Below are 25,352 nucleotides of genomic sequence, written 5' to 3'. Positions count from 1 at the left end.
CCCACTCCTTTGGAACTCCCTACCCCCAGAACTTAGAGCCTCCACTCTTTATCTGCAATTTAGGAAACAGCTAAAAACCTATCTGTTTACCAAAGCTTTTAATTAGTCTTTTTAGTCTTTAGTCCCCTTAATCTAGTTTTCACTTCTCCCACCATGTTATTTGCCAGTTATAGCGCCATGAAACCGCCGGTGACCGTGCGCTTAATAAATAATTTTAAATTCAAATTCAAATTCAAATCCAATGACACCACTCCACAGGCAAAAGTGGGGAATACAGCAGAGAACCAGCCTGATTTTTCAATAACTCATGCCATGAATGTATGGTTGAGTTGATAGAGTCTAAAACCCCATTTTGTCTAGTGGGAGTCTGGAATAGTCTCCGCGGGAGCGGGCAATGTTCAACCACTATCTTTTTGATTTGCAGATGAGGGAGATTGTGAGGGCTGTGAATCCAAAAGTGAGCAAGTGAGCATTAAGCGGCTCTGTAATTTAGTTCCAGATCTGGAGCTCCCAGCCCACCCATGGAATAAGGTAATGTAAGAGTGTCCATTTTAACTTGCAGGCCTTTACAAGCCCAAGCGAGTTTTACCATTAGTGAGCGCAGTGTCTTAAAGATATTTTTTGGGACTACCATAGCGATATAAACAAAGAGGAATAGGAATCTAGGCAAAATAATCATCTTCATCAGTGAAATGTGAACCAATATTGTCAGCGGTAGGCGGATCCATCTATCTATATCTTCTTCAAACTTGGCAATCGTTTTGCCATCATTTTCCCTGATGACTAATTCTGAGTGGACCTGTATCCCTAAATACTGCACTGGGTTAGCCAGCCATTACAAAGGTAAATCTAAAGTGACCAGTGTCATGAATGGAGTGAACAGAAATATAATAGATTTATTCCAATTTATTTTTAGTCCCGACCGAGACGTTTCAAAATCTCAAAACCTCATGGATTATCAGGGTTAAATTAGACTCTGGTTTCCGAATATACAAAAGCATGTCATCTGCATAGGCCGATACTATGAGATTGTAGGTCAGGAACCTTATCCCCCTATGCCCATGGTATTCTCCAAGGCACATAACAAAGGTTCTGCTACTATAGCATACAATAGCGGGGATAAGGGGCAGCCTTGTCTAGTGCCTCTCAAGATCTGGAGAGGAGATGTGATGGTATCCCCAGCACGGGCTCTTGCTACAGGTTGATTGTAAAGAACTGATACCAGTCTAAGAAAGATCTCGTCCACCCCCATTCTCCATAGCACTGCTGTCATAAATACTCATTCTACAGAATTGAACGCTTTCTCTGCATCCATAAACACTGCAGAGGCTTTAATATCGGGTCTGACATGCTGAATAGCCTTAAACCCTGTCCTCAGATGGTATGATATAGTATGGCCTGGCACAAAACCCAACTGTTCTAGACCCTACCACGGTCGGAAGAAAAGGTGCCATCCTGTTAGCAAGGATTTTAGCAAATATCTTAGTGTCCACGTTGAGGAGTGAGAGCGGTTGATAAGACGAGCACTCTTGCAGAAACTTTTCTGGTTTAAGCAAGGTAACTATTAGCGTCTATGCCATTGATGATGGCATTATGGCCTTCTCCCCTATCTCCTTGAACATTGTGCTGAGGTGAGGGATCAGAAGCTCTTTGTATACCTTATAAAAGAACAATGTAAGACCATTGTGACCCACGTGACCCGATGCACTTCCCTCAAGCCTGGAGCTCAATGCCACTTGAATCTCAGTGGAATCGAGAGGCCTCATCAAATGTGCTCCATGTCCATTAGTGAGCCAGGGCAGTTGTATGTGTTCTAAGTATTCTAAAATGGCGTTATTGTCTGGAAACACTTGGGAACTATACAAGTCCTTATAGTATTGGCTAAAACTATTTGCAATATAAATAGGGTCCTTCAGTAGACGACCATCATCCTCCAACAGCTCCACTCTTTGGCAGTTAAAAAGTGCTCCACCACAATAGTAATGTCGAAGAATTCTGTAATAGCCGTATCCAGCTCAGCCCTGAACACTGTGTCAAAAAGTGAATACGGAGGGAACCTCCACGTGAAGGGGGGACATGTGCAGTGGAATACCCAGCTCTACGATAAAAGGGGAGTGGTCAGATAATGAACGTAGCAATACAGTGCATTCCTGCACACAAGACAACAACGCCCCCGAGACATACCAAAGAGTCAATTCTGGTGTGGATATTGTGGGGGGCTGAGAAGTGTGAATTTCCTACCCTTCCCCGGAGACCCAGATCTCCAAACATCAACCAGATCCTGCTGTGCAGCTATGTCACTTATAGTTTTAGCAGCTGAAGAAGGGAAATGGTGAGGACCACTCGAGCGGTCCAAAAGCGGGTCCAAGACACAGCTAAAATCCCCTCCCCATAGTTGCAGCTGAGAAGAGCTTTCACAAATATGTGCACATAATGATTTATATAACTGAGGGTCATCATAATTGGGCCCGTACAAGTTAACAACCTTCAAGGTCGAAGCCTTTTCCATGGCACCGAGCTATTGCGTATCTGCCATTCGGATCAACCACCCTATCATCCAGAGAGACCCCTGATCTTGGCTTAACCCAGGTGAGCACCCCCCTGGCATGCAAAGTGAACCCAGCAGCTTAATATGTACCCAAAAGCCTTCTTTTAGTGAGCATGTTACTGTTCGGTGCTAAATGAGTCTTTTGAAGCAGTGCCATGTCCACCTCATGCCTTTTTAGATAGGCCAATATCTTTTGCAATTTTCTGAAGTCATTCAATCCTCTCACGTTCCAAGTTATAAAAGGTAATCTACTCCTATGCCCATCCCCTTGTTCGCATTGTGTCATTAATACCTGTTTCATACTGCAACAGTTACCTTCGCTATTCTGAGTAATCCGAGTGAGAAGGTCTCACCTACTATGGATATGTATATTGTGCACACAAACCAAAACCCATCCCACCCCCTCCCATGCCATGCTTCACCCAACATAGCATAGACGGTCTGCACCCCACCCACCCCATACAAATCATTGTGTTCATAAGGACCATAACAATCGTACAAAAAGAAACCGTTTTTAACTGTTTACCATTCAATGAATAAAACATGGGTGCAGATGTTGCCGGCGAACGCACCATCTATTGCCAGCTCAATACCACCACGTGGTTATAATGTCAGAAACTCTGCGGGGAACGCCACCAACCCAGCGTTCCATTAAAGAAGTTAATATGTGCAGCAATCCTCTCTAGGGAGGGTGTCCAAAACAGAGCAACAAGCACCAGGATTTCATATGCAGTCATATAACATAGTTAGCTCTCATTGTGCAGCCAGTCAATCAGTCCCTCTCTGAGTGTGCCACCCAACATGAGCGAAGCAAAAAGAGCCCCAACCCTGCTTAGTCCATAGCTGTCTTTGACGGATCAAGGATAAAGAGCCTGATACACCATACCGTTCATCCAGATCTCCGTGGGAGCTGCTTGATCGATCCTCTTCTCCCGAACCAGATCTCAGCATGTCCGGCTTCCCTATTTCCTTGAGGGTCTTTCAGAGAGATTTGGAGTCCCTGAAGATTTTGGCTTTGCTGTTGGTCATCACTCTTAGCTTTGCCAGTTATAGCATCGCATATTTGATATGCTGCTCCCTTAAGTTACGTTTCATCTGAGCAGACTGTCTTCTCGCCTCCTGTACTTTTAACGTGAAGTCTGGAGATAGTGCAATTGATGAGCCCTCAAATTTCAGATCACCCAGTTCTCTGGCCTTTTTTAAAGCAGCATCTCTGTCCCTGTAGTTGAGTATTTTGCAATCACAGGTCTAGGAGGGGCACCAGGAGGTGGTTTAGGGCCCAGGGAGTGATGTACATGTTCCACGACAAACATTTCAGGAAAAATATCTTTACCTAGCAGCAAGGCCAGCGTTTGCTCCACAAATATCACCATATTTGCCGTTGTGGTGGACTCCGGAAGACCAACAATGCGCAGGTTTCTTCGTCTGTATCTGTTTGGGCTTCCTCTGCCTCAGTTACCCGGCGTTCTGCCATGTCCAGGCGCTCAGAGTGCTTGTCTATCTTCTCAGACATACGGTCCATTCTGTAGGATAACAAACCAATTTTTCCATCGATTGTGGATAAATCTATAGCCTGAATTAGAAACTGGGTGTTTGACGCCATTAACCAGCCAGCTATAAACCTGCTTTGATCTGTATGTATCAGCTGTTTTGCAGTAGGCATTATATAGACAGCCCAGATCTATGTTAAAAATGTGTAGTCTAAATTAAGTAGGCTAATTGGCCTATAAGAATGAACAGATGTTGGATGTTTATCCTTCTTCAGTTAAGAAACTTCTTGAAATGTGGGAGGGATCTCACCCCCTCCTTTAATAAAATTTAAAAGATTTACTAGAAATGCCCCAAGCTAGCAGGAAAATATTTTATAGAAGTCTGTGGAAAAAACATCATTTCCACATGGTTTGGCATTAGGCATTTGCTTTAAAGCGTGTTCTATCTCGGTTAATGGTATGGGCTACAAAATTAGCTGAAAGAAGGATTCCGATACATGAGGAAGAATTATATTCTCATAGTACTGTTGAATCTGACTTATTGACACCGTATATTGAGTCTGATAAATATCTGAGTAATGCTGTACAAAAAGTTTCGGTATCTCTTCCTGATTGTGTACTAATTTTCCTGTTAGGAGACTCTCCGAAGAATTGCCTTTTTGTTTTTAACTCTTGTAGACCTCGCCAGGAACTCTCCAATGTGCTGATTTTCCTTGCACATTTTCTGATGGTAGCTATTGGAAATATTTATTTCTTCTAAAATTAATAAATCTCTAAGATTTTGTTTTACTGTTTCTCCTTGGCAAACCTCGGGTTTGATTCCTCTACTTTGCTCCCTGGCACTGATGTCCTTATCTAAAGCTATATGGAGACTTGCAATCTGCTGAGAACATTCTTTTCTTTGACTAGCTTTATATGCTATCACTTTCCCTCTTATGGTTGTTTAAAAGCTTCCCAGATAGAAAAATAAGAGGCCACGTTCCGATTGATAATAAAGAACGCTGCAATTAACTGTTTAGTTTCAGCTACCCATTGTGAATTTGAAAGCAGAAATCTATCCGGTTACCATCTAGGTCTGTCCCTGTGCTTAAGACTTAACACTATTTCTAGGGCAACTACGGGGTGACCCGGGAAAGCATTAGCCCTAATTTCAGACTGCCCCCTACTTAACGATTTAGAAATTAAGAAAAATCAATTTGAGAGGCCGTCCTAAATCTTTAAGAAAAGCATGTATATTGTTTGGATTCTGGATGGTCCTCTCTCCTGGGGTCCACTAGTTGAAAGCTTGAAGAAGTTTTTTTCATTCTGGGTATAAGCTGTTGTTTATTATTATTTGAAGTGTCTTTAACCAAATTCTGGATATGATTAAAATCCTCACCCCGATTCAAAGGCCCGGATGCCCCCAAGGCAATATCAAAAATCTTTAAAAGGGAATCTGTACCATCATTTTAGGGCCATAATAATTGATCACATTTACATCTTGACCACTAGTTATTTTGCTCCAAATCCACCTTCCGAATGGATCCCAAATCACTTCCTTCACATTCCAATCTATACTATTTCCGGAAAAAAACGCTGACTGCTGCTTGTGCATTAGCATGAGAATGAGAGGTAATTTCAAAATTTACAAATGATCCAAATGAAAAAAGGTGGACATAAGCGAAAAAATTATTGGAAAATGTAGTTGAAAAAAAGCAGGAGAGCTAGGCAACTTTAGTAGATGCCCCTCCAAGAACCCAGCACCTGAGATCTGAGCTTGAGCTACTACAGGCTCAATTTTGAAAGGGCCTGGCTAAAATAATTCAGAAAAGGTGTAGTGCTAGCAAGCTACATCATTTTCAATTCTGGGAAAAGAGTGGAACTATGCTAGCCTGGAAAACAAAGTCAGATTTATCTAGGAATCTAATAGATCAGTTAACAAGCCCAGGAAAGGAGGAGGAAGTTTACACACTGAGGGAGAGCCAGGAAGTCATGTTAAATCACCTAACTACTTTCTATACAAAGGTCACAAAACTTGATTGCTCAAATATCAGGGGATGGCTGTCAGATATGAATCTGCCAAAACCTGGGAAGAAGAAGTTTCAGATTTGGAAGGGGACATTACAGAGGGAGAAATATTCCAAAAGACGGTCCAACTGAAAACCGGGAAGGCAGTCAGCCCAGATGGAATTCCAGGTGAGCTGTATTAAAAGCTGAAAATATTTTTGGTCCCACTTGGAAAGGTTCTCTGCAATCAAATATACACAGGTGAGGCGGGGGGATTCCTCTGACGTGGCAACAAGCTAGGCTAGTGATGACTGTAAATCCTAAGAAATACCTAACTATCCTGGAGCCATACAGACCCATTTCCCTCTTAAACTGCAATTATAAGTTCCTCACAGGTATCATAGCAAACAGATAAGTGAAGGTTATGAGTTCAGTGATTCACGCCAATCAAAAGTGCTTTATACTGGGTAGACAGCTCAATTAGCTGACACACTATTGATCGGGGCAATTGATATAGCAGAAACTACCAATAGCCCACTAATGATAGCCACATTAGATGTTGCCAAAGACTATGACAAAGTAAACTGGACATATCCTTGGTGGGCGTTAAGATTTTTTTACCTCAGTAAGTTAATTAGTGTAATTGAATTCCTGTATCAATCACTCACAGCTAGCATATTAATAAAAGGGAGCCTAACCGGATCGTTTTCCATCATGAGTGGAACCAGACAGGGATGCCCTTTGTCCCCATTACTTTTAAATTCGATATTGAACCTTTTGCCCAAGCAATTCACCAGGACAGTTCTATCATACCATTTGCAGCCCCAGAGCTACAGATGACATTATCCTGTATACAGCAAATCCCAGATATTTGTTTCCAAAACTAGAAGCCCATGCTAAAACATTTGGGAATATCTTGGATTAGTTAAAAAACAAGTATAAAACAGAGATTATAACATGGACAGATACAGAGGGTCCCAAAGGGATCCAGAGAGCCAAGGAACAAATTAGGTATTTGGGAATTATGGTGACGTATATATTGGAAGTTCTCCTCAACGTCGATTTGAATGGAGTCAGCGAGGAAATTGAGACCCAGCTAAGAAGATGGAAAAATCATCCACTAACCATTTATAGGACAAATTTGATTAAGATAATGATTCTCCCTAAGGTCTCCTTCCTTTTTAATACTATACCCTTATATTCCCGAGGAACCAAATTACAAAGATTCTGTGGAGAATAAGCAGTTTTTTATGAGCATCTAAAGGGATCATGTTGTCTTGGAAGAAGCAAAGAATGAGACTGGAGAATGAGTTAGGGTGTGCTCTACCCAGATTATCAGGCATATTGCTAAACCATTCAATTTGCAAATCCCAAATTCTTTACAAAAGTGATCATTAAGCTCTTGATTGCTGCCTAAGAAATATAGTATCATGTGACGAAGGTCTTCGGCATTTGCTATTATGCATCATTGGTGCCAGTGTGGGACTTTCCAGGAACTAATGGATAAGCTCAATTATTTGCTCAGACAAGCTGGATATAATATTTATAAAATGTATATAATTTTTAGGGGTATCTGAGAAATGGAGATGGACTGATTGAGTCGAATAAAATCTTAGTTGCAACAGATGGAATGATGTCAAGATTCAAATATCTCCAGCTGAGATCATGGTGGTTGGCCCAAGACTGAGGCAATGAGGAAAGTGGGGATTATGATGTCATATTAATGAATAAAGTTAGACTACAGAAAGAGGTCGCCTATTGGTACTGGGAGTGCATCAAGGCTGAGGAGGAGTATCTGACTGAACTGCACCAAGAATGGAAGGGCAACTTGTCAAACTGGCAAAAGAAGAAACATGGCAAGTACCTATAAATGTACTTTATTCTGCAGTTAAATCTTCCCTCTTAAAGAAGAATCATCTCTTCACTAGCCACAGGATTTGCTGGACCCCAAAAGACTTGCAAAGTGTACACATGATTGACCGAGATGTAAGGAATATAACCGGCCTGGGGCTGTCGACAGATATATGTTTGCAGATTGTTCCCGTCTACAGACATATTGGGAAGCTGTTAGTAAGACCTTAAGCGAGATTACAAAGCAAGAGATTATGGTACGCCACACTTTAATTCTAATGGGAGTGGGTCCATCTTCAGATATACTACTGAATAAAGCCCAGAATAAAATTCTGTTCTATTTAATTTTACTTTCTAGACATGAAATATGTAAGAAATTATTTTCTAAAGACCCTCCCCCCTCCGTAGTCACTGATTGGATCAAAGCTGCTAGCTACATGAGCCAAATTGGCGACCCTAACAGTTTACATAATATCTGGAATGACTTTAATGAGTGGTAATGTATCCAATTATTACACCTGAATGAGGTACTACATGATAGTATACCCAAGACTGTTCTTATGTAGAACAACTGTAAATGGCCACACACTTTCCAATCTGTGATTGTTAACTAATGTGAAATTGGAAGTCATACTGATAGTGAAATGAAGACAATAAAAAAAAATCTACTAAAGTTGACAGATTTTCCCAAGGCACACAGGGCAGTCTCTCCTCTCCCTTGGGGACTAAATATCTCCTTTAAGATGACTGCCATTATTCAGTGTATATCACAGACTGGTCCTGTCTCCCTGATTGGTGGATCTATATAGACGTACAAATTCACAAATAATATGGCAGAATCTGCAATAAATTAATTATCTCTTGTACTGCTTCCTTCAATTACATGCCTAGGTTCTGCGATCAAAGACAACATAAGAATACCACTCTGGTCATTCAACTACAACACCAAAACATTTTTAAGCAAGCTGCACTGTTATTTGAAAACTCTTACAACCGATCGTTTTCCTTCTGATGTCGCTTGCTACGTATTCCATAATGTGCTTCAGTGACTCATCAGGGATATGAAGTAGCTATAAAAGTGCAGCTACAATGCTAGGGGTTGGCGATAACTTACACTCCGCCAGGGTAGTTGGCAGAGTTTTGGCCACTCTGTGTTATGCATAACACACAGTTCCTGTGCCACAGTTTTTTCTCGCAAGCGACTTGCCAACAGTGTATTGGTGACTGAGAATTGGCATCCACTGGAGAGATCGCCAGGCCTAGGGTAAAACACCATAAGCTGACATAAATAACCAATCCAAGCCAATTACATTCTGGTTGCCTTAAAGCTACAACAGCTTTCCATATAGCACTCAAGGGTGATCTTAGTATGGTCTGAGCAGTAGGCCATTATTTCTGCTAGTTGAATCAAATAATACAAACTTCTGCCTGAAAGATAGATTTTCTGAAGGACATTGAGCCAAATTACCAATTTCAGTAAAACCCACACTGTTTCTATAAGATACTTAAAAAGACAAAGAATGTGACGAGTAAGACCCTAGCGGGAACAATGCAATAAAATAGATTTAATTACAATGACCTTCTTTAAGGATATTCTTATTCCTATAATTACGTTGAAATCCTAGTCCAGAATTTACAAAAGGCGTCCAATATTCCCAAATTTCCAGAGAACCTCTACAAGGTAGGTTGAAATAGAATCAGAATAAAATTTACTATTTGAATGATCAGTGGTTATGCAAAAATCTTGGACTTCTATGGGATGTTCAGGATTGCAATACTGTCAACTAAGACAAGCACTGGTCACAACATACATTTCTGTGGTTCTCATCAAATTATTACTTTTTGGGTCAATATTTGATTATCCCTGTTTATATTCTTGATTGGCTACTCTGGTGACTATCCCATTGGCAGATGGGCTTGAATTGTTTGGCTCGTAGAGTTCTTTCGGAAGTACGAGTGTCTGGCTTCCATATACAGATACTACATCAAGTGGTTCTCTTCATGCAAATTGCCGTATGAGGTCAAGTTTCATTTAAGATATAAAGTTCTGTCTCAAAGATAAAAACATATATAAGATTGCTGAATAGCATTTCTGAATGGGCAAAAAGAATGCATTCCTCCTGCGTCTGCCACTAGATCCCGATCAAAACGTCCCCATATTCAAGAGACCATGGTCATAAAAGTCAGTGGAAAGCACAGCCTTTGGTTTTGTGGGAATAACTGGACAATCAAATAATCACTAATGGACACAACACACTGAGAAGGATAAAGGCGGGATTGGAAAAGAAGCAGACATGTGAGCTACAACAGGGAGGGGGAGAGATGCAAGAACTAAAAAGCTGCACATGCAGCAAACTGAGGTGGAGAGAAGTCTCACAAACACAGTTAGATGGGATGAGAATGGGATGATGAGGGTCGGAAACACGGAAGACAAGCAGGGCCGGACTGGCCGTAGCAGACACCGGGCATTACCCTCGTGGGCCTGAAGTGTGGGGCCTGTTTTGGACCGTTGGGACCATTTTTGTTACTGGCGGCCAGTTTTACATCGGCCCTTGGTAACAAAAGCGCAGCAGCAGTGTTCCCGCCAGCTCCTCTAGTCGGTTGGACGTAATTGCCAGGGCTGGTTTGCTTTCCAGTCCAGCCCTGACGAGAAACAATCAACCACCATAAAAAGCAAGCAAGAATGGTTTCAGAGATTAGGAATATGGAGACCAAGAAAACAGACATGGAACAGGGTAGGCGGTGTGGCAGGAGATGGATGCAGAGACAGGAAACAAAGAAGTACACAGAGGAGAAGGGGAACAGGGATGATGGGGGAGGTGAAAATGCAAGCCAGGCAGAGAGTAGTTCGATAACAAAACTAACCAGGAAGTTGGTTGCCAGAGGCCTCCTTGTAAATTACGAAATCATTGCTTTTGTTTTGTTTTTACATCAAACCTTGCTGCGCCATTCTCACAGCGTCATGCAACCCTAGAACCAACAATGCTCATCATAGGCAGTGCAATCTTCCTCTTAGTTTGTGACCATGCTTTTGATATAGAACTCCTTAAGTTTCATCACAAAATAATATATTATTTTTAAGCACAGACAGGAAAACATATTAAGTACTGTGAAGGAAATTGAGGGTCAAGTCTTACCGGTGGAGAGTGTGCAAAGGCAGTTCTGTCCTTTCTAGTTGTCCGTAACAGTTGGTCTTAGCTTCTGGAATAAACGAATATTTTTCCAACATGGCTGATGCAGCCGTAGAGATAATTCCAAGGCCGTCCCTCACGCGAGCCTCCAAACTGTAGTCCCAGTCATCATACGACACTGAAATTAATCCAGAGGGGAACTCGTAGGGAATGATTTCAGTGTTACCTGTAGCCAGGCTGGGAACTATCCAGATATAACCATAACCAGTGAGACCCAGAGACCGAGCCTCGTCCAAAATGTAAACAGCTTCATCCTTTGAGCAATAAAGGAGTATAACTGAAGAGCGGATTTTCTTCAGCTGAACCTGTGTCCTCGCGTCACCGTAAGAAATGTCGAGCGTAATCACGTTCTGCACTTCCCAGCCAACGAAACTGTTGTCCACCGTGGTTTTAATGAAACTTATAAAGTCTCGATATCCCGGAAAGGTGCTGGTCACCAGAGAGAAGACATGCCAGTCATACTCCTCCATAATATTGAGCATAACGATGGCCTGTTGCTGGATGGAAGCTCCAAACTGGAAGAACGTGGACATCACATCCTACAAAACAGAAATCGAAAAAATGGGTGTTAAATCACAATAAAAATGGCCAATAGAAGGGATAATACTCAAACAATATTCAACACATGATTGTGGAATATAAAACTCATGTTTCATTTTATTAATAATGCACACTAAAAAGCAAAGCGAAATTGAAAGGTAAGTGGATACGTGAGAAATATATTTTGTCATAATATGGATCAAAGTACCATGCACATGTATGTTTGATGTTTGACAAACAGTAGTCAAGGACAACCTATTTAACTTCTAATGGAAATAAGATTTCTTGCTGAAGGTGAATTATGGCCTTTAACCTTTTCCACGCTGATGACGGAACCGCTCCGTCATCAGCCGCGGTAGAGCTGTGCTGATGACGGAGCGGTTCCGTCATGGACCGCCTGACGCGACTGCACGGCGCATTCTATTGAGCGGGCGGGGCCATGACGGAACCGCTCCGTCATAAGCACAGCTCAACCGAGGCTGGTGACGGAGCGGTTCCGTCACCAGCATGGGCGTGCCGCGCGGCCCCCCCCGCCCCCTTAGCGCTGCAGTGGAATAGCCGCCGCAGCGAAGGTGTTAATGCTGAGGGCATGACTTTGAAGTCGGATGGAGTTGCCTTCGACCAACATTGCTGCGGATGGGGAACTGACCGACCTCAGGTTGGCAGTTCTGACAATGCAAGTAGGATGCAACCGCACATGGTGCGGTGGCAAGCTTCCATTTTTCAATGGGAGCTTGTGTGAGGGGTCGAAGCAGCCGGCAGCACAAGCTCCCATTGGAAAATTGAAGTTTTGAAACATCCTTGCACTGTGTGGCAAGCACTGTGTCATACAGTGCAGGGCTTTGAAGGGGGGCATCATAGGTGCCCCGCAGCACCACAAGCGGAGGGCCGGGGGAAGGGGACCCTGCTACGGGCCCCCAAAGGCACTTTCCGAAAGCAGTTCCATATCAGAAAGGCCGACATGGAACTGCTGTTGGAAAATGCCATCATAATCCCGACTGCGTATTATGAGACCTTTCCGACTGGCTGGCGGGCCTCTTGAGCCCATCAGAACTGAGTTGAATATCCCAGCCAGTTTAAACTCCAAACGCTGTCATTGTAATACGGCGGTCAGAGTTTAGCTTTCTGACCTGCATTGTAATTAGGCCCTATGTCATATACTGGCAACATTATAAATTACTAAGCTATATGCTAAAACCACTGGAATGAAGCTCATTACATGGTGCTGCATGAATCAACAAACACACACACAGACACACATACACACACTATATTAAGACTGTAACACTTTGTATTTTATTTTCTGTTTAGTATAGCATTGGCATGTTGCAAATCAACTACTTGGGAGCACTATGTCATCCTGGCACTTTGGAAAAGGTGAAGTTCTCTCAAAAGTGTGGAACCCTTTGACAGTATGTTATCCAGTCTTTCTAGAAGGGTGGGTTTGTCCTAGTGGAGCATTCCTCTGGGATGACTTGCGACTGGTTATTTGTGGGGCTAGGTATACCCCCAGAAGAGGGCTATTTGTAGTTCCATCCCAAATGTTGACAGATTTGACACTGTTCTTAGGTCTAGGCCCACTGAGTCCAGAAGCCCATTAAAAGAAACCTTTGTCTTATATATCTCACTCTGTGTTGCGTTTCCAAATCACTATTTAACCCTCTTTAAAAAAAAAAAAGGCTACAATGCTGCATATCCAGGTTAGTCAAGATTCGGTTATTCTGTTGTGATGACTGGAAATACAGATCTGCAACAAATTCATCCTTTGGCAGAAAAATCTATACAGGTTCCACCAACATTTCCTTTAATTTAGCTGTTTCAAAGGTGAAATAAACCAACCTGATGGAGACCATGTTTTTATGTTAATATGCAGATATGCCTGTCACTGTGCCAGTGGGTGCAGGTGTTGGGCAACAGCTCTAATATTTAGGAACAAGGTTCATTTTTCATAAGATTTTGAGTCAGATTAATCAGATAATTCAGAAAAGCAAAAAGGAAGGAAGGTGAAGATATGAAAACGATGCTAAAGTTCAAAAGCAGGGATGAAAAAGAATCTGCAAGAGTTAGAAACAGTTAAGTGTAGGCAGCGGAAGAGAGAGGCGTGGGTTGGAATCAAGACAAAGTATCCTTGGCATTCAGTCGACTAGAATTCCAGACTCAGAAATTCAAAATTGGGGCCTGAGTTTGAAGTCTGAGTCATGAAACACACGAACTAGTAACTTTGGACTTATTTTACCCCAATTATGTAATGAAACAGATATTAATCACCAACAGGAACACATTTATAGAAATGTGTCTTGCTCACAGTCAAAGAAAGATCTGTTGTACCTCCTCAATGAGGCTCTTACTTATTTATAGCATAAGAAAGCCAGTTGAAAACTTCGTCAGAATATGTGATTTTTATCAGAAAATGTAGGTAAATTACACCTCAATAGCTAAGAGCATAGTTCAATAAAGCAAACATCCACAGAGAATTGCAGCTTTCGGAGTAGATGAGTTGCACATAAAGTCTAGATGCAAATCATTAAATCACACAAACTTATGAATGACACATATAAAACATATTCTAATATGGTTGTAATTTGGAATTCTGTGCAAACCTAAATACAAAATCTTAAAAATGTATTTGAAACTTTTACTAGGCCCATCACTTGGCTGTTCAACATTAGACCTTGGGGCCTGATTACGAGTTTGGCGGTGCCGGAGTAGGGCGGCATGCCACTGCCCCACTCCGCCCCACTCCGCCCCACTAAACCCAACCACCGGCGCACCGGCGGGCCGCCAGATTTCAACTTACCTCATAGTCTGGCAGGCAGTCCTTTAGCATTCCAAAGATGGTGCCTTTCAACAAAGAATCTGCAATGAGAACATCAAAGCCTGTTCCTGCACGGCATGTACTGCGAAGTCCATTGCGTGCAGGAAAGGGGGGTGCATGCACACAGGGGTATACAACATGTGCCCCAGTGAATGCATCCCATTGGCTTGAGGCACCTGTAGGGAACCCCTTGTTTCCTCACAACCATCCTTTCCAATGCTGTCTCACCACCTTGGTTAGGGTCACAGTGAGGAGACTTGTAATGTGCTTGGCAGTGCTGCAGTGGCACCACCAACATATTGCGGCCTCAAGACTGCCGCACCAGCACCAGGGATCGTGGATCCCTGGTGTCTGTGGAGGTCCTCTCACGGTCTGACCACTGTACTCATAATATGGTGATTTGGATTGGGAATGCTATTTCAGAAATGCATAATTATGCTATTCAGAAATATTGCATACATTTGCTTGAACAGAATAACTTATTTAAAAAATTGAGACATCAGCCAAACAACCAGCCTTTCTCCTTTTGCCACAGGAATCTTAAATAAGTTTTGTGAATGGAGAGGCGAATGACCCTATTCCCTCAACCAGCCTAAGGGACTTGCTAGATGAGCGTAGTAGACATGTAGGTCTTAACCACATACGCGCGGCGCATTTTCCCGCTGTGCGCTAAAGATTCGCAAATCCCGCGGTTCATGACGAGCTCAGCTCGTCATGAGCGTACGAGAGGTGTACCTCATGACGAGCTGAGCTCGTCATCAGCGTGGAAGGGGTTGAAAAGTAAAGACAAATGATCTTTTCCTAGGGTCAGAGCGATTGCGAAGTGCAGATTACTAGACGATTTGTAACTACGCTGATCTGTGTAGAGGTGGGCGAACCAACAAATTCACAGGGAGAGCCGAGCCAGAGCCAAGTCAAAAGTGTGTCTGGGCTCTAAGAGCTTGTGCATAAGCTGTAACCTCAAAATAGTTGCCAAATAAATAATGCAACATATATCATATAAGATAGTCTCTTTCAAATGAAGAAAAAAGGCATTTCTTTAACATGCAGAAGCATTTCACCGTAATATATCAGATTATTACCCCCAGGTCCCTACGTCCTCGACACCTTCCTAACTAATGAGATGATACTATCTCTGTCAGAAAAAAGAAAAGGAAGGAATGCTGGACCTACCCTCCCCCTCCCGCCGGGAGTACATAAGGGTACATGTCCCAGCATTCCCCCTGTTTCTTTTTTCTGTCATTCTGACAGGGATTGCTGGGGCGCGAGGAGCTTGGAATATGCTCCTGCGCCGAACTTACCTCCGCTGGGGCTTCGTTGTCCTCGGCGGCTTGGATGTCCTCTCCCTCCCTGCTGGGCTTGGGGGGAGTGGCGCGGGCTGCGTCTGACGCTCCTCTGGGCCGCGCGTGGATGTTGGACCGCGTGGGCCCCGCGTCTGCCCGATGGCCGCCCCTCCTGCCTGCCGGGCTTGTTAGGGGGCGCGGCCGCCTTCGCGTCTTTGGTTGGCTGGGTTGGGTATGCCTTCCTGTCATGGCGCTGCCTGACTTCCGGTATGGACGTAGTCAGGCGCTTCTGTCCGGTCGTTTTTTCTGCTGGTATAAACGAGGGCAGCTGGTGAGTACCGCGTAGCGGTTTTTCTTTCATTGTGCTGTTTGCTTTTGCTACTGCAGCCTGTGTTGTTCCTCTGCTGTACAGGATGGGGAAAAGTTCGAGGAAGAGGCATCACAGGGAGAGGTCCTCTTCTTCTTCTTCTTCCAGTGACTCATGTTCTCCTTCTCCTGCCCGGTCCAGACGCCGTGGTAGAGGTGGGGATGCGCGCTTAAAGCGCTTGATCAGGGAGACCCTTTCAGAGATGGGTTCTGGTGGTGCAGGTCGCAAGGCTCATGCTGCGGATTCCGGTTCTTCTGCTTCTTCTGCTGACGAGTCGGCTTTGACTGGGGACTCTATGCTGAAGGGGAAGTATATAGACAAGGACGCTCTTCCTGGTATCCTGAAGCACGTGAAGCAGAATATGGGCTTTGCTGATGACGCTGTTCCCAGTACTTCGGGCGGTTCTTTGCTCCGCCAGTTCCAGAGTTCTGCCACGGTGGATGTTCCTGTTCATCCCTTTATTAAGGATGTCCTGAAGAGGGAGTGGGCTGATCCAGATCGCATTCTGGTTCCACGCTTTATGGCCCGTCTTTACCCCCTCTGGGATATGGCTACGGATCTTCCTGATTCGATCCCCATTGACTCCTTTGTTGCAAGTTTGGTGGGTCGCACTTCCTTGTCTGAGGACGCTGTGCTGAAGGACCCTGTGGATAAGAAGGCTGACGGGGCTCTGAGGAAAGTTTATTCTGGCTCTCATCTGGCCTTGAGAGCCGGGGTTTATGGTACTTATTTGTCGCAGTCTCTGCTGGCGGACATTAAGTCTCTTTACCAGTCGATGGACGATGCCACGGACTGTTCGAGTCTTCTTGAACACATTGAGCGACAGGTTGAACTTATGTCCGATGTGTCTTTTGATGTGGTGCGCGCTGCTGCTCTTTCTGGTGGGGCCTGTGTGGCGGCTCGTCGCAGTCTTGTTCTTAAGGACTGGAAGACTGACTCTGCGCAGAAGGCTTGTGCCTTGCGTTTGCCCTTTCAGGGTTCTATGCTGTTTGGGGGGGAGTTGGAGACCAAACTGCACAAGCTGTTTAAAGAGAAGAAGCATTCCTCTTCTTTTAAGGGTTCTGCTTCTGCTGCTGCTTCTTCTGCCCCCTATAAGTCTAAATCTTTCTTTCGGCCTTCCTTTCGTGGGAAGTTTGGGAAGGGCCGAGGGAAGTTTTCTTCTGGCGGTGGTCGGGACCGTAAGGCTAGGTCTCCTGCTCCCCCGAAGCCTCGCTCCTGACTCTTTGGCTGTGGTTCCTGGGTTGTTGGTAGGAGGGCGGCTGCACTTCTTCCTGGATGCCTGGGTTCAGTCATGTTCAGACGTTTGGGTGTTGGATGTTCTGCGGGAGGGTTACGAGGTGGAGTTTTCTGTTCCCCCTCCAGATTCCGGCCTCCGCCCGACTCCCTGGCCTGCTTGCCGGTCCAAGAGGGCCCACCTAGTCCAAGGGGTGAAGTATCTTCTTCGGAAGGGGGCTGTTCAGGCAGTTCCTCCTTCGGAGGTGGGGTCGGGCTTCTATTCCCTGATTTTTCTGGTGCCCAAGAATACCGGGGGTTTCCGCCTGGTCATGGATTTGAGGGTCATGAACCAGGGGGTGTTGCGGATTCACTTCCGCATGGAGACCTTGCAGCGGATTATTCCTTTGGTGCTACCGGGTCACTTCATGTGTACCCTGGATCTGCAGGACGCCTATTACCATGTTCCGGTGCATCCCAGGTCCCGTCGCTTCCTGAGATTTTGTGTTCAGGGGTGCCACTTTCAGTTCAGGGTTTTGCCCTTCGGCCTTCGCTCTGCCCCAAGGGTCTTTACGAAAGTTGTCGCCCCCTTGGTTGCCTGGCTTCATCTCCAGGGGGTGATGGTGTATCCCTATTTAGACGATTGGTTGATCCATGCTCCTTCTCGGGTCCTGTTGTTGGAGGCGAGAGAGTTGGTGTGCGCGGAGTTACGGCGGCACGGTTTTCTGATCAATCTGCCGAAGTGCCAGCTGACTCCTTCCCAGGATCTGGTGTTCATTGGGGCTCGGTTTCGCACAGACCTCAACCGTGTGTTCCTGCCGGATCCTCGGGTTGTGTCCCTGTTGTCCCTTGCTCGAAGGTTCCGAGCGGGGGGTTCCTTTCGGGTGCGCCTCTGGTTGCGTCTTATGGGTCTGATGGCAGCGACTGTCTTTACGGTGGCTTGGGCTCGTTTTCACCTCCGCCCCTTGTGGAGTTACCTTCTGTCTCTCTGGGATCCGTTGTCCCGCGATTGGGAGTGTCTGGTGCCCGTGTCTCCTGTAGTCCTGCCTGCTCTGCTTTGGTGGTCGGATCCGGTCCATCTGTCTCAGGGGCTCCCCTTGCAGCCCGCTCCGTCGCTGGTCTTGACGACGGATGCCAGCGCTTTGGGGTGGGGGGCGACCTTGGGATCTCGGTCCCTTCAGGGTCGTTGGTCCCGACTGGAGAGTCGCAGGTCTTCCAACTGGCGGGAGTTGACGGCTGTGTCCCGTGCCGTGATGGGTTTTCGGGCGTGTTTGCTGGGCAGGAACGTCCTGGTGAGGTCGGACAATATGGTGTCGGTGGCCTATCTCAACCATCAGGGGGGGGCCCGTTCGGCTTCCTTGAACGCAGTGGTGGTTCCCTTGTTTTGTTGGGCGGAGGGTCATCTGCTGTCTCTGGCTGCGATTCATATCAAGGGGGTGGACAATTGTGCGGCGGATGTCCTGAGTCGCTGCTTTCCGGCACCTCTGGAGTTATCTCTCACCCGGGTTGCGTTTCGGCTTGTGTGCGGGAGGTTTGGGCTTCCCTTTCTGGACCTCTTTGCCTCCCGGCTGAATGCGCAGCTTCCCCGCTTCTGCTCCAGGTTTCGGCAGGAGGGTTGTTGGGGGGTGGATGCCCTGTCGGTTCCCTGGCCTTCCCGCCTGCTCTATGCCTTTCCCCCTCTGGCTCTGATTCCCAGGTTTCTGTCCCGTCTGTGTCTGGAGGATCGGGAGGTGGTTGTGGTTCTGCCCTTTTGGCCTCGGAGGTCTTGGTTTCCGACGGTTCGTCTTCTGGCTGTGCGGGGCCCTTGGTTTCTCCCTCTTTCCCCGTCTCCCTTGAGGTCCTCCCATCCCCTGTCTCTTCTCCGCTTGCGGCTGTCTGTGTGGAGGTTGAGAGGCAGGGGTGGCGGCGGCGTGGGTTCCCGGAACATTTAGCTGTTGCCATTCAGGGTTCCCGTAGACCTTCTACTCTCCTGTCCTATGATCGCCACTGGGGTAATTTCAGTCGTTGGTGTTCGACCTTGGACCTTTCCCCTTTGCACTGTTCTTTGCAGGCTGTGCTTCAGTTTTTGTGGGAGGGTTTTGAGAAGGGTTGGGCTGTGTCCACCTTGCGTGCCCAGTGGGCGGCTGTCCGGGCTTTTCGTTCCCCGTGGGGGAATCTGTCTGATGATGAGGACTTGGTCTCCAGGCTCCTCCGTGGTTTTTCTCTTTCTCGTCCGGTTTCCCGGCCTTCTTTTCCCCTGTGGGATTTGCCCTTGGTCCTGCGGGCCTTGGTTGCTCCTCCTTTTGAGCCGTTGTCGGAGGTGGATTTGAAGTTTGTGACCTTGAAGGTTGTGTTCTTGGTGGCCATCACGTCTGCCCGGCGCCTTGGCGAGTTGGGGGCCTTGATGTCTCGGGAACCTTTCCTGTCCTTTTCGGAGGACGGGGTGGTGCTCCGCCTTGATTCCTCCTTCGTGCCTAAGGTCGCTTCTCAGTTTCACCGGTCCCAGGAGTTGGTCTTGCCTGCGTTGGGTTCTGTTCTGGATTCCCCGGGGGGTACCTGTTGGTCCTTGTTGGATGTGTGCCGGGCTTTGCGTGTTTATCTTGAGCGCACGGCGGCTATTCGGTTGACTGACTCCCTGTTTGTCTCCTTTGGGGCTGCTTCCCGTGGGCGTAAGGCTTCGTCTGTGTCCATTGGTCGCTGGCTGAAGCAGGTCATTTCCTTGGCCTATTCTCTTTCTGGGGCCCCTCCTCCTGTGGGTGTTCAGGGTCGTTCTACGAGGGGGGTGGCGGCCTCCTGGGCTGAGGTCCGGGGTGTCCCTCTTTCTGAGATTTGTAGGGCGGCCACTTGGGCTTCTTCCAATACTTTCATCAGGCATTACCGTCTTCTCAATTTGCTGGGTGATGAGGGCGGTTTTGCTTTGGGGGTGTTGGGTTGTGTTCGCCCATGATTTCTGTTCTGTGCACATTAAATGCCTGGTTCTTTGCTGTACTGGTTGTTTTTTGTGTTTTTTTGGGATGAATGCCGGGTTTTGCTTTGGTATGTCTCATTAGTTAGGAAGGTGTCGAGGACGTAGGGACCTGGGGGTAATGTCCTATTACTTACGGTAATCTTCATTACTCCGGGTCCCGTAGTCCTCGACACCTTCCTGGCTTCCCTCCCTCCCGCCCTGTTTGCCGGCCTTCATCCTTTGGCTTGGTATTTCAGGGGGAATGCTGGGACATGTACCCTTATGTACTCCCGGCGGGAGGGGGAGGGTAGGTCCAGCATTCCTTCCTTTTCTTTTTTCTGACAGAGATAGTATCATCTCATTAGTTAGGAAGGTGTCGAGGACTACGGGACCCGGAGTAATGAAGATTACCGTAAGTAATAGGACATTTTTGTACAGTGCACGTCCTGAAGTCACATGTCGGAAGGCACTCTCATATAACTTATAGTGAAGAGAAAGAAGGCTTTGTAAAAGGATCACCCTATTTTGCCAAGCAGGGAAGCCAGGATTGTTAACCCCTTCTGTGCTCATGATGAGCTCAGCTCGTCCTGAGTTATACCTCTAGGGTGCTCATGACGAGCTGAGTTCGTCATGACCACAACCATTTACATTAAGGTCCAGCACAGGGGATGAATCTGACAAGCAGCCAAGGTGTTAACAGGTTTTCTAGTTTCACATTATGCAATTCACCCACTAGGCCCCTACCTCTTTCTCGTCTTTTTACCACCAAAGGTTTATGCTTTGTTTTAAATTCTTGGTGCATGGTGTGTGATGGTCCAGCTTGGGTGGAAGGCAGAAGCCACATTAAAGTTTGAGCTGAACCAGAGCCTTCAGCTGGAGCTTGACTTCAGCCTTAAGGTGGTCGCCTACGTCTAGCTCGGCAGAGTTTCACCTAGAAACTCCACCTGATGCAAGCAGTTGAAGGCTCAATGTGCAATAAGGGGGAAATTATACATTAACTGGGTGATTTGTTACCAGAATTACCAATTCCTCAGAATTTCCCCATTTCTAGAGGCTGTGGCGTAGCTAGGGGAAGTGTGGGTGGGGGTGTGGACAGCCCCGGATGGCACGAGTTTTTGGGGCAGCAAACTCTCCTCCCCTCCATCTTAGTTTTACCTTTGGCAGTCGCAGGGCAGCAAGCGCAGGAATGGCCAGCAACCCCCATCCCCCACCCCCACTCTTACATGCAGCCACCGCGGGCGGTAAGAGTAGGGCCACGGGTGGCCAAAGGTCTAGCCGTGTCACTGTCTAGAGGGTCCCTCAGGGCCCCACTTGTGATCCATGCTAATGCTGGCCCCACACCATTTTCTGACTAATAAAGTCAAATTAGGAAAGCACTTTAAAGAACCGATGAGCTAAATGCATTCATCTTTCCATATTTCTGGTGTAGAAGATTACTTGTCTAGCTTAAATGGATTTTATTGGTTATAATGGTGCCAGGTGCACCAATTAACAAACTGATTAATTCACAGCTGCTACTTGCCTGCTTATGAAGTACTCTGCCTTTTAGAGGACCCAATCTAATGATTCCTATTTAGGAGGATGGCAAGTGTTAACAGGAAAAAAGTAGACAGGCTCTAAATCCGATTAATTGATAATTGTGACAAAACCACGGAACAATGGAAGGGGTCTAGAATTGTACCCTCATTTCCTTGATAAGGAGTGCCTCTTTAGACTGCAGCCAATGGCTCCTTAGATGACACCTGTTTGTGCAGTCGTCACAATTACAAGTAGAGAAATAAGCATTGCATCCTCCAGTTTTCCCCCGTTTTAATTGTGACTATTGCAAAAACAAGATTTTCACAATTGTGAAACCTACCAAAAATGATCACGAGAAAAACTCTCTGTAAATTCTGGAGCATGGAGATTTTGATGTGTAAAGCACCAACATTTGCACGGTTTATCCGATTTTTAGGGGACAAACTCTGAAACAGTTTTATTTATTGCACCTTGTGAATTTCAAACCTCAGGATGTCGGATTTCACCCTTTGTGAGAATAAGCACCGAATCCTCGGGGTCATTCACAGTAGAGTCCTAGACTTTGATTAGATTGACGTACAGGTAATAAATAAAAACTTTAGTCAGGACTTTGGCAGATATCCTGAAACATGTTGTTCACAAACCCGATAACCGCTAACGTATGGGCCTCTAAGAATGTATCCAAATTATTTCATACATTTTGATTATTAAGGCATTGCACACCTATTGTTATTTCCGGGAATCTCTTTCTAGGGTAACTCATCTTAATACTAAGCCTGCATGTTAACTCACGCTTGTAAGCTCTGCCCTTCCAGTACTAGAGGCCAAATCTATTAGTTAGGCTTGCAATGAGAATGATAAAAACACACGAGTGAAAAATAATGGGTAAAGTATTTATGCAGCACAAAAACCGTAATAAAGTGAAAACACACATAAGAAACACCCCAAACTAATTTAAAAAGTGGTTTAAATGTTAATAAATAATACAATATCAGAACTACAACAATCCAATTAGTAGAACCGGAGATATTCAATTTTAAAGTATTTCAAGTGAAAATACCGGCTAAAAGCAAAAAGTGCCCCTCGCCATCATCTGATAGCACGAAACCAGGGGAAAGTCAAATGTTAGGCTGAATTTGATGGAGCGCGTGTCAGATATAGGGACCAGGGGGCATATTATCAAGGACCGGTGTTAAAATGATCGCCGTTTTATCGGCAGGAAACTGCTGATAAAACGGCGATAATGGGCTTGATAATACGCCCTTGTTAATTCCCATAGAAGCCCATGTTAACATCAGAACATGGGCTTCTATGGGAATTAACAAGGGCGTATTATCAAGCCCATTATCACCAGTTTCCTGCCGATAAAACGGCGATAATTTTAACACCGATCCTTGATAATATGGCCCCAGGTTAGTCCCGCTGATGAGCTACCTTCAAAGTCTGGTGCGAAGAGTTCTGTTTGCATTGGAGGAGTTCGCTTGCAGCAGGGAGAGCTTTGTGGATAGTTGTTATTGCAGCACAAAGAGCCAGCCAGGTATTGCTGACTGTTGTGGCTGGTGCGTCGTGCTGGCGGTCACCGGAGGCTATTGTTGCTGTAGCGTGGAGTGCAGATCTCATATTGCTGGTCATTAGTGGCAGTCACTGCAGTTCACAAAGCAGGTCTCACTAGAGCTTCGCGCTGGCATTTTTTGTGGGAGGCAGAGTCTCCGGGAGAAAGGGCTCATTCTGGTTCACAAAGAGCCCAGTGCAGCAGGTCACTTGGGTAGTTGCAGGGAGGGCTCTGGAGCTTAATATGCCCCTGTAGCTCACACAGGCTTGAGCTGAGCAGCAGTGAGCCCCGACCTCTCTGACAGTTCTCTAATAGCTTTAAGCATCTTTCAATGAAGTCCCTGTGCGATTCCAAGATGGCAAATGTCTTGCCTGGGACATCAGATGTGTGCTGTCACTGATAAACACACCCTAGATAACCTGCTCAGCCTACATGTCCTGCAGAGATATCCCTCACCTTCTGCTCAACAACTCAGGTTGGTCTTCTGCATTGCACGAAGGAGCAGACTTACTAATGTTTCACGCAATGCAGTGTAGTAATCAAATTTGTGACTTTGCACACAAGGAAAAACACAGCTCAGAACCATGCCTACTAATATTGGTCTGTTGCTGCTGTCATCTCCTGTGCTAGCACTTTAATTAGGCTGCCTTGTGTGACACACAGCTTCCCACCATGGTGCAGAGGTGAGTGTACGCTGTCTAGCATAGGAAAGTACTAAAAGTATAGCCTAGACACATTTCAGAAGAACACCATACACTAGATGTGTGTACTTTAGGACAGATGTGGCTTTTATAGAGGAATAACGCCTTCAAGACGTCCATAGTGTTTGATGCAAAGCCCAGTGTGGCTGTCTTTGTAGATTGAACTATGCATCAATATCTATGAGTGTATGTGCTGATCTGCACAAGTAACACCCCCTGATGCAAAGCGACGCAAAGCATCACAAAGCACTCTGCTGAAAAAGGGGACCTTTCCAGTGCATAATACTGTTTGTACTGGAAAGTAAATACAGCTTATGTCACATTGCCTCACTTTGCATCACCAAAACTGAATAGGCCAATGTGATAAAGTGGCTTATCCATCATGTATAGCTTATGCAGGCTTTGAGGAGCTGCTTGCATAACTTAATTTGTTTCACTCCCAAGATCGGACAACTAAGCATCTTGAAATTAAAACATGGCTTGGTGAAGTATATAATTTTAAATGTCTCATAACTTTGAAACAAATTGAGATATTTTGGGCAGATTGGGCTGTTGGGGCCAAATCTATGTAAACTTTTATTACTAGAGTTTCTCATGCCATACTTATTAAGTTCAAATACATATTTTAGAGTAGATATTAGGTTGTAGATCCTGGCCTGTCAGCTTTATTTATGACGCATATCTGGTGCTGGGGATATTTGAAGCTGTCGGCATAATATCCTACAACAAACCCACTTAGCTAATCATATATGTAACTGGGTAGTGGGGTTTTATTCCCTTACAAGAGGTTGCGGGAGACCATCCTTCATGTGAAAACGTTGAGGTTTTGAGTGCAGCTTTAGAGGCATAGAGATGGCATAGTTGTGATAAGCAATCCATTATAACCAACCGCGGCCCGTGCAGTTATGAGCGGTGGGGACGGGTGGGGAGGATTTCAACGGACGACAACGGTGGAAAATTAAATAGATAATTAACTTTCTCTCGTCATCGTCTGTCAAAATCCCCCCCATCCGGACCCACCTTCTCACCGCTCTTACCTGCACAGGCCGCGGTTGATTATAACACCATCGGCCTGAGAAAGCTTCAATCACAAAATGACTATGGACACCACACTATGTACATGAGTTGTGTAAACTTTGTGATATAGTGTATATTCGATAATGTAACCCCAGGCTTCATGATCCTCTCATCCTTTCAATTTGTATTTGTGAATCATCAGTTTAATTATCATATCAATATCTTTCATTACTTCTGCAAGTGAAACTGCTTAATTCTAGCCCTGTAACCACTGTGCTTTAGCCTGATAATTACATAACTCTGATAGCTGCAAGGAAATTACATCCTGCCTTCACATCATATTATATCCATCCTC

At 45.4% G+C, this 25,352-nt stretch overlaps 1 protein-coding gene across 1 annotated transcript in view; it reads right to left on the bottom strand.

Annotated features, from left to right (window-relative positions):
- Window positions 1-25,352, bottom strand: part of GRIN2A (glutamate ionotropic receptor NMDA type subunit 2A) — a 1,523,775-nt gene that overhangs the window by 941,691 nt on the left and 556,732 nt on the right. The window contains exon 2 of the mRNA XM_078663104.1: window positions 11,013-11,605. Coding sequence (XP_078519230.1) covers window positions 11,013-11,605 — 593 coding nt within the window. The remainder of the gene's footprint in view (window positions 1-11,012; window positions 11,606-25,352) is intronic.

This window comes from Lissotriton helveticus, chromosome 10 (genome assembly GCF_964261635.1).
Source record: "Lissotriton helveticus chromosome 10, aLisHel1.1, whole genome shotgun sequence".
In the NCBI taxonomy this organism is placed as follows: domain Eukaryota; kingdom Metazoa; phylum Chordata; class Amphibia; order Caudata; family Salamandridae; genus Lissotriton; species Lissotriton helveticus.
This window is presented reverse-complemented; position numbering and strand designations above follow the sequence as displayed.